This window comes from Hyperolius riggenbachi, chromosome 12, assembly GCF_040937935.1.
Source record: "Hyperolius riggenbachi isolate aHypRig1 chromosome 12, aHypRig1.pri, whole genome shotgun sequence".
Taxonomy (NCBI): domain Eukaryota; kingdom Metazoa; phylum Chordata; class Amphibia; order Anura; family Hyperoliidae; genus Hyperolius; species Hyperolius riggenbachi.
This window is the reverse complement of record NC_090657.1, coordinates 183366163-183380429: the sequence shown is the minus strand read 5'-3', so window position 1 is coordinate 183380429 and position 14267 is coordinate 183366163. Positions and strand designations below refer to the sequence as shown.

Below are 14267 nucleotides of genomic sequence, written 5' to 3'. Positions count from 1 at the left end.
TGCGGGGCGCGTACAACCTGATACGCATAAGAAAGGGCGATGAGTGGAAGACGGCCTTTAATACACCAGACGGGCATTATGAGTACCTGGTGATGCCCTTCGGGCTATGTAATGCTCCGGCCGTTTTCCAGGAACTCATTAACGAGGTATTCAGGGAGGTGTTGGGGAGATTTGTTCTAGTCTATCTAGATGATATCCTTATCTTCTCCAACAACCTCTCTGAACATAGAAACCATGTGAGGTTTGTTTTGAATCAGTTAAGGCAGAACTCTTTATACGCAAAGCTTGAAAAATGCATCTTTGAAGTAACATCTGTCGCTTTCTCGGGGTACATAATTTCCACCACGGGCCTGTCTATGGATCCTGCCAAGGTCTCCGCTGTGCTGGAGTGGCCGCAACCGGTTGGGTTGAAGTCCCTTCAGCGCTTTCTTGGCTTTGCCAATTATTATAGAAGGTTTATAAAGGGGTACTCCACGGTCATTTCTCCCCTTACCAGTCTCACTAAAAAAGGGGCAGATACCACTCACTGGTCTCCTGAGGCTTTACATGCTTTTGCCACCCTGAAGGGCCTATTCTGTTCAGCACCCATCCTCAGACATGTGGATACGTCTTTCCCGTTCATTGTGGAGGTGGATGCCTCGGAGGTTGGGGTGGGGGCTGTGCTGTCTCAGTGGTCAGGCTTGCAGGGTAGAATGCACCCGTGTGCTTACTTCTCTCGCAGGTTCTCCCCTGCAGAGAGGAATTACGATATTGGCAACAGGGAGCTCCTGGCCATTAAATTAGCTTTCGAAGGAATGGCGACATTGGTTAGAGGGAGCTGAGCATACCATCACGGTTTACACGGATCACAAAAACTTAGAATACATCGAGGGGGCTAAGAGGTTGAGCCCTCGTCAGGCTCGATGGTCGTTATTCTTCTCCAGGTTCACTTTCATTATTACGTACACCCCGGGGAGCAAGAATGTTAAGGCGGATGCTTTATCCAGATGCTTTGAGTCAGAGACAGCACAGCCCTCCATTCCAGAGACCATTATTCCCCAGAGGTTGATATTGGCAGCCACTGAAACTTGGGAGGATTGGAGGGAGACGTTGATTCCCTTTCAGCAGGACATCCCGGAAGGGAAGCCCGCACGGGTTCTGTTCGTTCCTCTGCCGTTTCGCCTCCAGGTTCTAGAGATGTTCCATGCGCATAAGAATGCAGGGCATCCTGGGGCATCTAGAACACAGGATTTGGTAGCCAGATGCGCCTGGTGGCCTTCCTTGGCAGCGGATTGCAAGGAATACGTGAAGGAGTGTGTGATATGTGCCAAGAGTAAACCCTCCCGGCTGGCACCTGTCGGTACCTTGCAGCCTTTGCCCACCCCGAGTGAGCCGTGGACCCACTTGTCCATGGATTTTGTGGGTGAGCTGCCCAGGTCTGAGGGTATGGCGGTCATTTGGGTGGTGGTCGACCGTTTTAGCAAAATGGCCCATTTTGTGCCTTTGAAAGGACTCCCCTCGGCTCAGGAACTGGCCGAGTTGTTCATCACTCATGTCTTCCGATTGCACGGCATTCCCGAAGACATAGTCTCAGACAGGGGAGTCCAATTTGTCTCACGATTTTGGAAAGCTTTTTGCCAGCTCATGGGCATAAAGCTGTCTTTCTCGTCTGGCTATCACCCACAAACCAATGGCCAGACGGAGAGGATAAATCTGTCTTTAGAGCAGTTTTTAAGGTGTTATGTGGCAGAGGCGCAAGACGATTGGGTCAGATTTCTGCCCTTCGCGGAATTTGCCCAAAATAATTTAAAAAACTCGTCCTCCGGATTGTCCCCTTTTCAGGTAGTGACGGGGAGATCACCCAAATTTTCCCCATTACCTATAGCCTCCACTCCGTTCCCAGCCCTGGAGGCCTGGCAAAGGTAATTTAAGGACCTTTGGGGGACAGTAAGAAGTAACCTGGAGAAGGCTTTTCTGAGTAAGAAGGTCCTGGCCGACAAGAGACGTTCGTTGGAGTGGAGGTTCCGACCAGGAGACTTGGTCTGGGTGTCCACACGTCACTTGACCCTAAGACAACCTTCTAATAAGCTTGGTCCCAGGTTTGTGGGTCCATTCCCGGTAACCAAGAAAATCAACGATGTTACTTATACTGTCGATCTTCCCACTAGCATGCGGGGGGTAAGGTCCTTCCACGTATCCCTTCTTAAACCAGCAGTCCAGGTGGGTCCCACTCCTCCTCCTCCTGTGTTGGTAGATGCTCAACCCGAATATGAGGTGGAAAAGATTCTAGATTCACGCACTGTACAAAACTCGGTACAATATCTCGTACACTGGAAAGGGTACGGCATTGAGGAGAGGCAATGGGTACCGGGGACGCGCATGCATGCAGACGAATTAAGGAGGGAATTTCATGCCTTACATCCCGAGAAACCTGGTGGGAGTTGTCCGGAGTCCACTTCTCATGGGGGGGGGTACTGTGAGGAAACGCGGAAAAGCCGCCGTCTCTCAAAGTGAGGCGGCTGTTTCCGCGTCCAGCAGGGCGTCACAACGCGGAAAAACCGCCGCATGCCGCTTAGGCAGAGCGGCAGAATCCGCATTTGGAACGGCGGAATCCGCATTTGGAACGGCGGAATCCGCATTGGAGGCGGCCCCCGCAAGCGGTTCACAAGATACATTGCAAGACAGTACTGGTGTGGCTGGGACTGATAGTCCACCAAGATTCAGAGTGACACGCGCGCGCGCACAGAGGCTGAGTTTAAATAACAGCCAGAAGTGAGTCAGCTGACCAGGCTGGTCAGCTGACATTTTCCACAACTCTCATTGGTCCAGCAATTAGGGAGGTCCTGGAAAGGTCCTTGAGTATATATACTGCTGGCTGTTCACTTGCTCTTTGTCTGACGTTGCGATCACATATGTGGGAGCACCCAGATCCGTAGTTAGATCCGCAAGTGTGCCGGGACCAGCTGGAGCTGTAATCCTACACTTAGCTAGATTCTGTTGATAGCTAAAGTACTAGTTTGATTGTGATTATCTGTTATGACCTTTGCCTGCCTTGACTATCCCCTTGAACTCTGATCTTGTACCTCGATACTTCTGATACTCTGTTGCCGAACCCCAGCTTGTACCTAGACTCCGCTTCTGCCTCCTGATTCTGTACCTCGTTATATCTGATTCCCCGTTGCCGAACCCTGCCTGTACTTAGACTCCGCCTTTGCTTTCTGATATTGTACTGTATCTGTCCTTGTGTGTACTACCTGGCTTGTCCGACCTCGAGAACCGACCTTACCGTTAGAGGCGGTTCCTCGCTCTGTTAGTGACCCTTCCTCCTGAGTGTCACTTTCAGACTATCCTTCCTACTGTCAGTCTGACTCCTCCCGTCTTGGAGAGCTCAGGTCTGCGGAAGGAATCTGTGCAGTACTCCTCGCTGCACTGAGGCCTTGTCCTCTAAGTATTACTGTTACACCAAACACTACACTCTACTCAGGTGAACAGAGGTTAGCTTGTATATCGGATTATCAGTGATACTGCAGATCACTTATAATCTGGTATACTTCTGTATTCCCAGTGATACTGCAGATCACCGGTAATCAGATCCTCTCTGTGCTTCACCGATCGTTACATTCCCCCTCCATAACAAGTGCAGCCATTATGTCCCCCTCCATAACAAGTGCAGCCATTATGTCCCCCACTCCATAACAAGTGCAGCCATTATGTCCCCCACTCCATAACAAGTGCAGCTATTATGTCCCCCTCCACAACAAGTGCAGCCGTTATGTCTCCCTCCATAACAAGTGCAGCCATTATGTCCCCCTCCATAACAAGTGCAGCCAGAATATCCCCCTCCATAACAAGTGCAGCCATTATAACCCCCTCCATAACAAGTGCAACCATTATGTTGCCCTTCATAACAAGTGCAGCTAGTATGCCTCCCCCCCCCCCACCTCCATAACAAGTGCAGCCATTATGTCCCCCTCCATAACAAGTGCAGTCAGTATGTCTCCCTCCATAACAAGTGCAACCATTATGTCCCCCACTCCATAACAAGTGCAGCCAGAATATCCCCCTATATAACAAGTGCAGCCAGAATATCCCCCTCCATAACAAGTGCAGCCATTATGCCCCCCTCCATAACAAGTGCAGCCATTATGTCACCTTCCCCCAAATAACAAGCGCAGCTATTATGTCCCCCTCCATAACAAGTGCATCCTTTATGTCCCCCACTCCATAACAAGTGCAGCCATTATGTCCCCCTCCATAACAAGTGCAGCCAGAATACCCCCCTCCATAACAAGTGCAGCCAGAATACCCCCCTCCATAACAAGTGCAGCCATTATGACCCCCTCCATAACAAGTGCAGCCATTATGTCCCCCTCCATAACAAGTGCAGCCATTATGTCCCCCTCCATAACAAGTGCAGCCATTATGTCTCCCCTCCATAACAAGTGCAGCCATTATGTCCCCCTGACCCCCTCCATAACAAGTGCAGACATTATGTCCCCCTCCATAACAAGTACAGCCAGAATATCCCCCTCCATAACAAGTGCAGCCATTATGCCCCCCTCCATAACAAGTGCAGCCACTAGGTCCCCCTCCATAACAAGTGCAGCCAGAATATCCCTCTCCATAACAAGTGCAGCCATTATGTCCTCCTCCATAACAAGTACAGCCATTATGTCCCCCACTCCATAAAAGTGCAGCCCTTATAACCCCCCTTCATAACAAGTCCTGCTATTATGTCCCCATCCATAACAAGTTCTGCCATTATATCCTCCTCCATATCAAGTGCAGCCACTATGTCCCCCCCACCTCCATAACAAGTGCAGCTAGTATGTCCCCCTCCATAACAAGTGCAGCTAGTATGTCTCCCTCCATAACAAGTGCAGCCATTATGTCCCCCCTCCATAAAAAGTGCAGCCATTATAACCCCCCTCCATAACAAGTGCAACCATTATGTTGCCCTTCATAACAAGTGCAGCTAGTATGCCTCCTCCCCCCCCTCCATAACAAGTACAGCCATTATGTCCCCCTCCATAACAAGTGCAGCCAGTATGTCCCCCTCCATAACAAGTGCAACCATTATGTCCCCCACTCCATAACAAGTGCAGCCATTATGTCCCCCTCCATAACAAGTGCAGCCAGTATATCCCCCTGCATAACAAGTGAAGCCATTATGTCTCCCTCCATTACAAGTGCAGCCATTATGTCCCCCTCCATAACAAGTGCAGCCATTATGTCTCCTCTATGACAAATGCAGAAGACATGTCTCACCCTAAACAAGCACAAATGTATTGCTCCCTCACCCAAACACACAATATAAACAATAATGTCCCCCTTATAAAAAGCTCTGCCATTTTATTCCCCCAGTTTTAAGCACTTTCATAACACCCTGTATCCCCTCTGCAACATGGGCCGGCATATGTCCTCCTTATAACAGGTGCCCCCACTCCCCTGTCTGTCCGACGTTCGCCCAGACAGGTCATCTTAGATCCATGTATCTAGCTCTGCTAGTGCCCATCTACTAAAAACATAATCAATATCCAGCCATGAAATTCCCTTTACAGTCCACTGCTAACTCTTCTTTCCCCCAGTCGGTTGTTATGGCTGTGAGTCATACCGAGCAGAAGAAATTTTCTGTTCTCTCCATAGAGCTGCAGCAGTTCCCGGCAGTAATCCTTCACATCCATCCCGAGACGGTACTCACGAAGGAGACAAGCAAAGCGATAGATCTCCGTTGGGGCCAGCTTGTTTCGCATCTACAAACATAAAGTTTAGAGGTGAGATCAGCTTACAGAGGCGATCGGAGGGGCCTTTGTTCTGCTATAACTGAAGAGCTACGAATCCCTTTAGGCTCTGCAAGGATGCTCTGATTTTCCCCGAACGTCCAGAACAAAAAGCCCAAGGAATTTATTAACTTTCCACCTATGCAAGATATAACAGTAATAGTAGTTGTTTTAAAAGAGAGGTATAAATATTTTATTTTTGATACTTAAAAAGTGATCACATGATTGTAAGCCAATCCCCTTTCCTGTTCTGGAATGCTGGGCAGGGCAGTTTCTAGGCTAAATTGCACCCAGGGCGAGGGTGTAAAAATTGCGCTGCAACTCCCCCCACCCCACCCCCGCGCGCCTCCGTGGAGCCAGGTATAGGTGCCCGCAGTATAGGTTAGCCAGGTCTAGTTGCACCTAGAATAGGAGGCCAGCTATAGCTTCCCCCAGTATAGGTAGCCAGTATGATTGCCCCCAGTATAGGTTAGCCAGGTCGGTGCCTTCAGTATAGGTAGCCAGTATAGTTCCCTCCAGAATAGGTTAGATAGGCAGGTGCACCTGGTACAGCCCAGAGTATAGGTTTGCTAGGTGGGTGCCTCCAATATAGGTAGCCAATATAGTTGCCTTTGGTATAGGTTAGATAGGTAGGTGCCCTCAGTGTAGGTTAGCTAGGTAGGTGCCTCCAATATGGGTAGCCAGTATAGTTGCCACCAGTATAGGTTAGATAGGTAAGAGCCCCCCCGTATAGGTTAGATAGGTAGGTGCCCTCAGTATAGGTTAGATAGGTAGGTGCCCGCATTATATGTTAGATAGGTAGGTGCCCACGGTATAAGTTAGATAGGTGCCACCAGTATAGGCTAGATAGGTAGGCTCCCCCAAGTATAGGTTAGTTAGGTAAGTGCCTGCAGTATACGTTAGATAGGTAGGTGCCCCCAGTATAGGTTATATAGGTAGGCCCACCAGTATAGGTTAGATAGGTAGGAGCCCCCCCAGTATAGGTTAGATACGTAGGTGCACCCCCCCCCCCCCCAGTATAGGTTAGATAGGCAAGTGCCCTCAGTATAGGTTAGATAGGTAGGTGCCTGCAGTATAGGTTAGATAGGTAGGTGCCCCCCCCCCCCAGTATAGGTTAGATAGGTAGGTCCCCCCCCCCCCAGTATAGGGTTAGATAGGCAAGTGCCCTCAGTATAGGTTAGATAGGTAGGTGACCGCAATAAAGGTTAGATAGGTAGGTGACCCCCCGTAGGTTATTGAAGGAGCCTCCATGGCGCCACAGGAGGAGAACCTTTTGGAGGCCGAGTGCCCAAACTGCAACCCAAAAGTCACTTATCTATCGCAAAGTGCGAACACGGCAATTTAAACTAAATACAAATGTTTTAACTCATACATGAACATTATGTGAACATTATGGAAAATGCAAGTTGAAAATAAAATGTGAAGATAAACAATTTCATCCATCCTACTCCTGAAAAATTTATTCATTTTTTTTAGAACCTCCCAGTTTTAATTTTCTGTTTTAAAAAGCCAAAAAAGTAGGTTTAATGCTATTGTCTCATATGATGATGATACATCTTTTCCCATAGTCTCGCAGTTAGCAATCATGTGACCCCCAACAAGACAAATTCCGCAATCATGAGGCCCCCAACAAGACAAATTCGGCAATCATGAGACCCCCAACAAGACAAATTCAGCAATCATGAGGCCCCCAACAAGACAAATTCAGCAATCATGAGGCCCCCAACAAAACAAATTTGGCAATCATGAGGCCCCCAACAAGACGAATTAAGCAATCATGAGACCCCCAACAAGACAATTTCAGCAATCATGAGGCCCTGTAACGATTGGTGTCAGCAAGAACAGATTTTCTGATTATTGGTGATCTGCAGTATCACCAATAATACAGATACTATACCTGATTATGTGGTGATCTGCAGAATCACCAATAATGCGAGTATAGCGAGACACAGGACAACCAGATGTAAAGATAGGTGTTTGGTGCAACAGTAATACAGATAGAGATACCAACTCCCCCAGAGAAGCTGGTAGAGGGAGATATCTCTATAGAACACAGGGATCAGCACTCCAGCAAGCTGGAGATGCAGATGAACTAGTAATCCCGAGGAGCGGGTGGTGCACAGTAAGACAACGTATACTGATCACCCGTGGAGCAGGTGATTCAGACTGTACTGCAACAGGCCTGAAGGGCAGGAGATCAAGACTGTACTGCAACTCCTTATCACCTGAGGAGCAGGTGATGAGGACAGTACCGTAGTTACTAGTCACATGAGGAGCAGGTGATTAAGACTGTACTGCAGCTACTGGTCACCTGAGGAGCAGGTGATTAAGCTGTACAGAGAATCCCTCACCAGGGACTAGGCTCACTGGTGAGGGCAGGAGAGTCAGACAAGCAGATTCGGCAACAAACGGACAGATACGGTACAAAGACAAGGCTTAAATCAGATTAGTGTTCAGGCTGAGTCGGCAACAGGATCAGATAGGCAGAAGCACAGAATCAGTAAGCAGAAGAGTAGTCAAGGCTAGCAGAAGGTCATAACAAATAATACAATTCAATTAGTACTTTAGCTATCAACAGAATCTGACTAAGTGTGGATCCCCAGCTCCTGCTGGTTCTAGCACACTTTGCGATCTGACTAAGGTCTGAGCGCTAACACGTAGCATTTGCAACAGCAGATGAGGAGCTACTGACAGGCAGGTCCTATATACACTGAGAGCGCCCCACAGTGCCGCCCCAGTCACTCAACCAATCAGGAGCACTGCTGAAGTCAGCTGACCGGCCGATCAGCTGACTCCCCTTCTATTCGCATAAAGTTCCTGTCGCCTGGCGCGCGCGCGTAGCCCTCAGTCTATGTGCAACTGACGGACCAGGCAAAACTCCACCATGTAACTGTGCGGCGAAAGCCGCCCGCTGAGACGCGGAGACAGCCGCCATGCCGCTCACCGCTGCGGCGGCATCTCCGCTATCTATTACAGTTCCCCCCCCCCCCCCCCCTGAGGAGTGGACCCCGGACACTTCTTACACGCCTTTTCAGGGTGTAACTCATGAAACTCTTTTTTTAGATCCTTGGCATGCATGCGGCAATCCGGAACCCAAGTTCTCTCCTCCAGACCATACCCCTTCCAATGAACCAGGTACTGTACAGAATTCTGCACTAATCGAGAATCTAAAATCTTCTCGATCTCATACTCCGGTTGGTCGTCAATCATCACAGGGGAGGGGGGGGGGGGGGGGAGAGGAATTCACATGTACAGCAGGCTTCAACAAAGAAACATGAAATGATCTCACACCTCTCATGCTGGCTGGAAGATCAATCACATATGTCACGTCATTAATCTTTCTGGACACAGGGTATGGGCCTACAAATCTGGGTCCTAACTTAGGTGATGGTTGCTTTAACGCCAGATGCCGAGTAGACACCCACACCATGTCTCCTGGGGAAAACTTCCACTCAACAGACCGCCTTTTATCCGCCTGTTTTTTCTGCGTCTGGAAGGCTATTCCCAGATTCCTTTTTACAAGCCCCCAAATTTCCTTCAATGCCCTTTGCCAATTGCTCCAAGGACTGATTAACTCTTTCAGTCTGTCCATTGGTCTGTGGGTGGTAGCCTGATGAAAATTATAGGTCCATACCGAGCTGGTGGCAAAAGGCTCTCCAGAATTTAGACACAAACTGGACTCCCCTATCTGACACCACATTCTCCGGAATGCCACGCAGCCGGAAAATGTGCTGGATGAAGAGATCAGCCAATTCCTGGTCCGAGGGGAGTCCCTTTCAGAGGGACAAAATGAGCCATTTTACTGAACCTATCAACTACCACCCAGATGACCGACTTGCCCTCAGACCTGGGGAGTTCCCCTACAAAGTCCATAGACAAGTGGGTCCATGGTACATTTGGCACCGGTAAAGGTTGTAGCGTACCTACTGGTGCTTGACGAGAGGGTTTATTTCTGGCACACACAGAGCACTCTCTCACAAACTCTTTGCAATCAAGAGGCAACGAAGGCCACCATACACATCTGGCCAGTAGGTCCTGAGTTCGAGCAGCCCCGGGATGCCCTGCATTCTTATGGGCGTGGAACAATTGCAAGAGTTGTAGGCGAAAAAGGAAGTGGCACAAACAGAACCCCCTCGGGCTTCCCTTCTGGAATTTCTTGCTGGTAAGGCCCTAGGGTAACCGCCCAGTCTTCCCAGGTTTCCGTGGCTGCCACCACCAGTCTTTGAGGTAAGATGGTCTCAGGGGTTGATGGCTGAACTGTCTCGGGCTCAAAAAACCTAGATAATGCATCTGCTTTGACATTCTTACTTCCCGGTGTATACGTGATGACAAACCTGAACCTTGAAAAGAACAAGGACCAGCGAGCCTGTCGGGGGCTAAGTCATTTGGCCCCTTCGATGTACTCCAAATTTTTATGATCAGTATAGACCGTGATCGTATGTTCTGCCCCTTCCAGCCAATGGCGCCATTCTTCAAAGGCTAACTTAATGGCCAAGAGCTCCCTATTGCCAATATCGTAGTTCCTCTAGGCTGGAGAGAACCTACGAGAAAAGTAGGCACAGGGTTGTAGTTTGCCTTGAAGGCCAGAGCGTTGAGACAGTACAGCCCCAACCCCAATCTCTGATGCATCCACCTCAACAATGAAGGGGAAAGTGACATCCACGTGTCTCAAAATGGGAGCAGAGCATCCACCTCAACAATGAAGGGGAAGGTGACATCCACGTGTCTCAAAATGGGAGCAGAACAAAATAATTTTTTCAACGTAGCGAAGGCAGACTGTGCCTCTACTGTCCAATGGTAAGTGTCAGCCCCCTTCTTGGTAAGGTGAGGGGTGACACTACAGAAGAAAACCCTTTGATGAACTTCCTGTAGTAATTGGCGAAGCCAAGAAATCTTTGGAGTGCCTTCAATCCTACAGGTTGAGGCCACTCCAATACAGCAGCGACTTTTTCAGGATCCATGGAGAGACCCGAAGTGGAAATAATATATCCCAAAAAAGGGACCTTAGTGACTTCAAAGAGGCATTTCTCTAACTTCGCATACAACGAGTTCTGCCTCAATTTTCTTAAAACGAACTTCACGTTTCCGATGTTCGGTTAGATTGGGTGAGAAAATCAGTATATCGTCCAGATACACTAGCACAAATTTTCCCAGAACTTCCTTAAAGACTTCATTGATTAACTCCTGGAAGACGACAGGAGCATTACACAACCCGAAGGGCATGACCAGATACTCGTAGTGCCCATCGGGCGTGTTGGATGCCGTCTTCCATTCATCACCGTCCCTAATGCGTACCAGGTTGTATGCTCCTCGTAGGTCTAGCTTAGAGAAGATACTGGCATTAGTCACCTGAGCAAACAAATCGACAATCAAAGGCAGTGGATAGCGATTTTTCACTGTGATCTTATTTAAACTCCGATAGCCAATACAAGGTCGAAGCCCACCGTCCCTTTTCTGTACAAAAAAGAACCCAGCCCCTGCTGGTGACCGGGAAAGACAGATAAAGCCCTTGGCCAAATTTTCTTTAATGTATTCCTCCATAGCCAGCTTCTCTGGCCCCGACAGATTATAGAGATGGCCTCTAGGGGGCATACAACCTGATCTTAACTCTATGGGACAGTCGAAGCTCCGGTGTGGCTGGAGTTTCTCTGCTGATTTTGGACAAAACACATCAGAAAATTCTGCGTACTGCACTGGCACCCCTTTCACCTGAATCTTGGTGACGCAAACAGCAACTTTCTCCAAACAATGATGGTGACAATGGGCTGACCAGCTCTGTAGCTGACCTGAAGCCCAGTCGATCTGAGGGGAGTGTAGTTGCAACCAAGGCATACCGAGGATTATGGTGGAGATTGCCATTTGCAGGACAAAGAACTGTAGTTTCTCCTTATGTAAAACCCCTATATTACACAACCATAAGGGGGTCTGGGAGAGAGGCTGTCTACACTGTAATGGAGAGTCATCTACTGCTGTGATCAAAATCTGATGGTCTAAAGGAAGTAAGGGAATCCCCAATTTTTTGACAAAGTCATAATCTATAAAATTAGCTGCAGAGCCTGAGTCCACGAATACTTCTGTGGCCGTGACCCGACCCTCCCAGGTAATGGAGCAAGGGAGGAATAAGCGTTTATTATCTAGAGGTAAACACGGGTAGGGTATTACCTCCGACTACACCTAGGCGGCAGCATTTCCTGACTTTTTAGGGCAATTCTGAACAATGTGACCCTCCTCAGCACAGTATAGACAGAGTCTTTCTGACCTTCTGCGATTCTTCTCCACTTGTGTTAACCTAGACTGACCAATCTGCATTGGTTCGTCCTGAGGTGACGAGGGTGGAGAAGAGGCGTAGGGAACAGATCTTACAGCATTTCTGCCATGGGTTTGTTTTTGATAGCGAAGGCGGCGATCAACCCGCACCGCCAATGAAATTGCTTCGTCTAGAGATTTAGGCTCAGGATGACCTAACATCAAATCAGAAACTGCATCGGATAGTTCTGGCAGGAAACAGTCTAATAAAGCATACATTCCCCATCTAGCGGATACAGCCCACCTCCTAAATTAGGCGGCATAAACCTCCACTGGATTACGACCTTGCCTGAGAGTCTTTAGTTTCCTCTCAGCCGTGATAGCAATATCTGGATCATCGTATATAACGGCCATGGCCTTAAAAAACTCCTGAACTGAGGATAATGCCTCATGCCTTGTGTGAAGACTATATGCCCATGCTTGTGAATCTCCTGACAAAAAGGTCTTTATAAAAGGTTACCCTCTGGTTCTCAGATCCTGACAGATTGGGTCCGTGACGGAAGGGGATCGCACTGTATCAATAGTCGTTTGAAGTACCTGTACTGTCCCAGACAGTTGAGTGATCTGAGTCTGTTGGGTATTGATCACCCCGGTAAGATTGTTTACCGCAGTGGTCAGGACTTCAACCTGACTATGCAGTGCGTCCATAATGTTTGGTCTGCTGTTCTGTAACGATTGGTGTCAGCAAGAACAGATTTTCTGATTATTGGTGATCTGCAGTATCACCAATAATACAGATACTATACCTGATTATGTGGTGATCTGCAGAATCACCAATAATGCGAGTATAGCGAGACACAGGACAACCAGATGTAAAGATACAGTGGGTTGCAAAAGTATTTCATTGGAATTCCACATGAAAGACCAACACAAAGTAGTGTACACATAAGAAGTGGAACGAAAATCATACATGATTCCAAACATATTTTACAAATAAATAACTCCAAAGTGGTGTGTGCATAATTAATCGGTCCCCTTTGATCTGAGTGCAGTCAGTTGCCTATAGACATTGCCTGATGAGTGCTAATGACTAAATAGAGTGCATCTGTGTGTAATCTAATGTCAGTACAAATACAGATGCTCTGTGAGGGCCACAGAGGTTGTCTAAGAGAATATTGGGAGCAACAACACTGTGAAGTCCAAAGAACACACAAGACAGGTCAGGGATCAAGTTATTGAGAAATGTAAAGCAGGCTTAGGCTGCAAACAGATTTCCAAAGCCTTGAACATCCCACGGAGCACTGTTCAAGCGATCATTCAGAAATGGAAGAAGTACGGCACAACTGTACACCTACCAAGACTAGGCCATCCACCTAAACTCACAGGCCGAACAAGGAGAGCGCTGATCAGAAATGCAGTCAAGAGGCCCATGGTGACTCTGGACGAGCTGCAGAGATCTACAGCTCAGGTGGAAGACTCTGTCCATAGGGCAACTATTAGTCATGCACTGTACAAAGTTGGCCTTTATGGAAGAGTGGCAAGAAGAAAGGCATTGTTAACAGAAAGCATAAGAAGTCCCGTTTGCAGTTTGCCACAAGCCATGTGGGGGACACTGCAACCATGTGGAAGAAGGTGCTCTGGTCAGATGAGACCAAAATGGAACTTTTTGGCCAAAATGCAAAACGCTATGTGTGGCAGAAAACTAACACTGCACATCACTCTGAACACACCATCCCCACTGTCAAATATGGTGGTGGCAGCATCATGCTCAGGGGGTGCATCTCTTCAGCAGGGACAGGGAAGCTGGTCAGAGTTGATGGGAAGATGGATGGAGCCAAATACAGGGCAAACTTGGTAGAAAACCTCTTGGAGACTGCAAAAGACTTGAGTCTGGGGCGGAGGTTCACCTTTCAGCAGGACAATGACCCTAAACATAAAGCCAGGGCAACAATGGAATGGTTTAAAACCAAACATATCTATGTGTTAGAATGGCCCAGTCAAAGTCCAGATCTAAATCCAATCGAGAATCTGTGGCAAGATCTGAAAACTGCTGTTCACAAACACTGTCCATCTAATCTGACTGAGCTGGAGCTGTTTGGCAAAGAAGAATGGGCAAGGATTTCAGACTCTAGATGTGCAAAGCTGGTAGAGACATACCCTAAAAGACTGGCAGCTGTAATTGCAGCAAAGGTGGTTCTACAAAGTATTGACTCAGGGGGCCGAATAATTACGCACACCCCACTTTGCAGTTATTTATTTGTA

The 14267-nt window shown here is 48.2% G+C and overlaps 1 protein-coding gene across 2 annotated transcripts in view; it reads right to left on the bottom strand.

Moving 5' to 3' along the window:
- The window catches only part of CCM2L (CCM2 like scaffold protein), a 64459-nt gene that overhangs the window by 7615 nt on the left and 42577 nt on the right, over positions 1-14267 (bottom strand). The window contains exon 9 of one of the 2 annotated variants that reach the window (XM_068261942.1): positions 5594-5732. The exons of the other annotated variant lie outside the window; for it this stretch is intronic. Coding sequence (XP_068118043.1) covers positions 5594-5732 — 139 coding nt within the window. The remainder of the gene's footprint in view (positions 1-5593; positions 5733-14267) is intronic. 2 annotated transcript variants of the gene reach the window in all.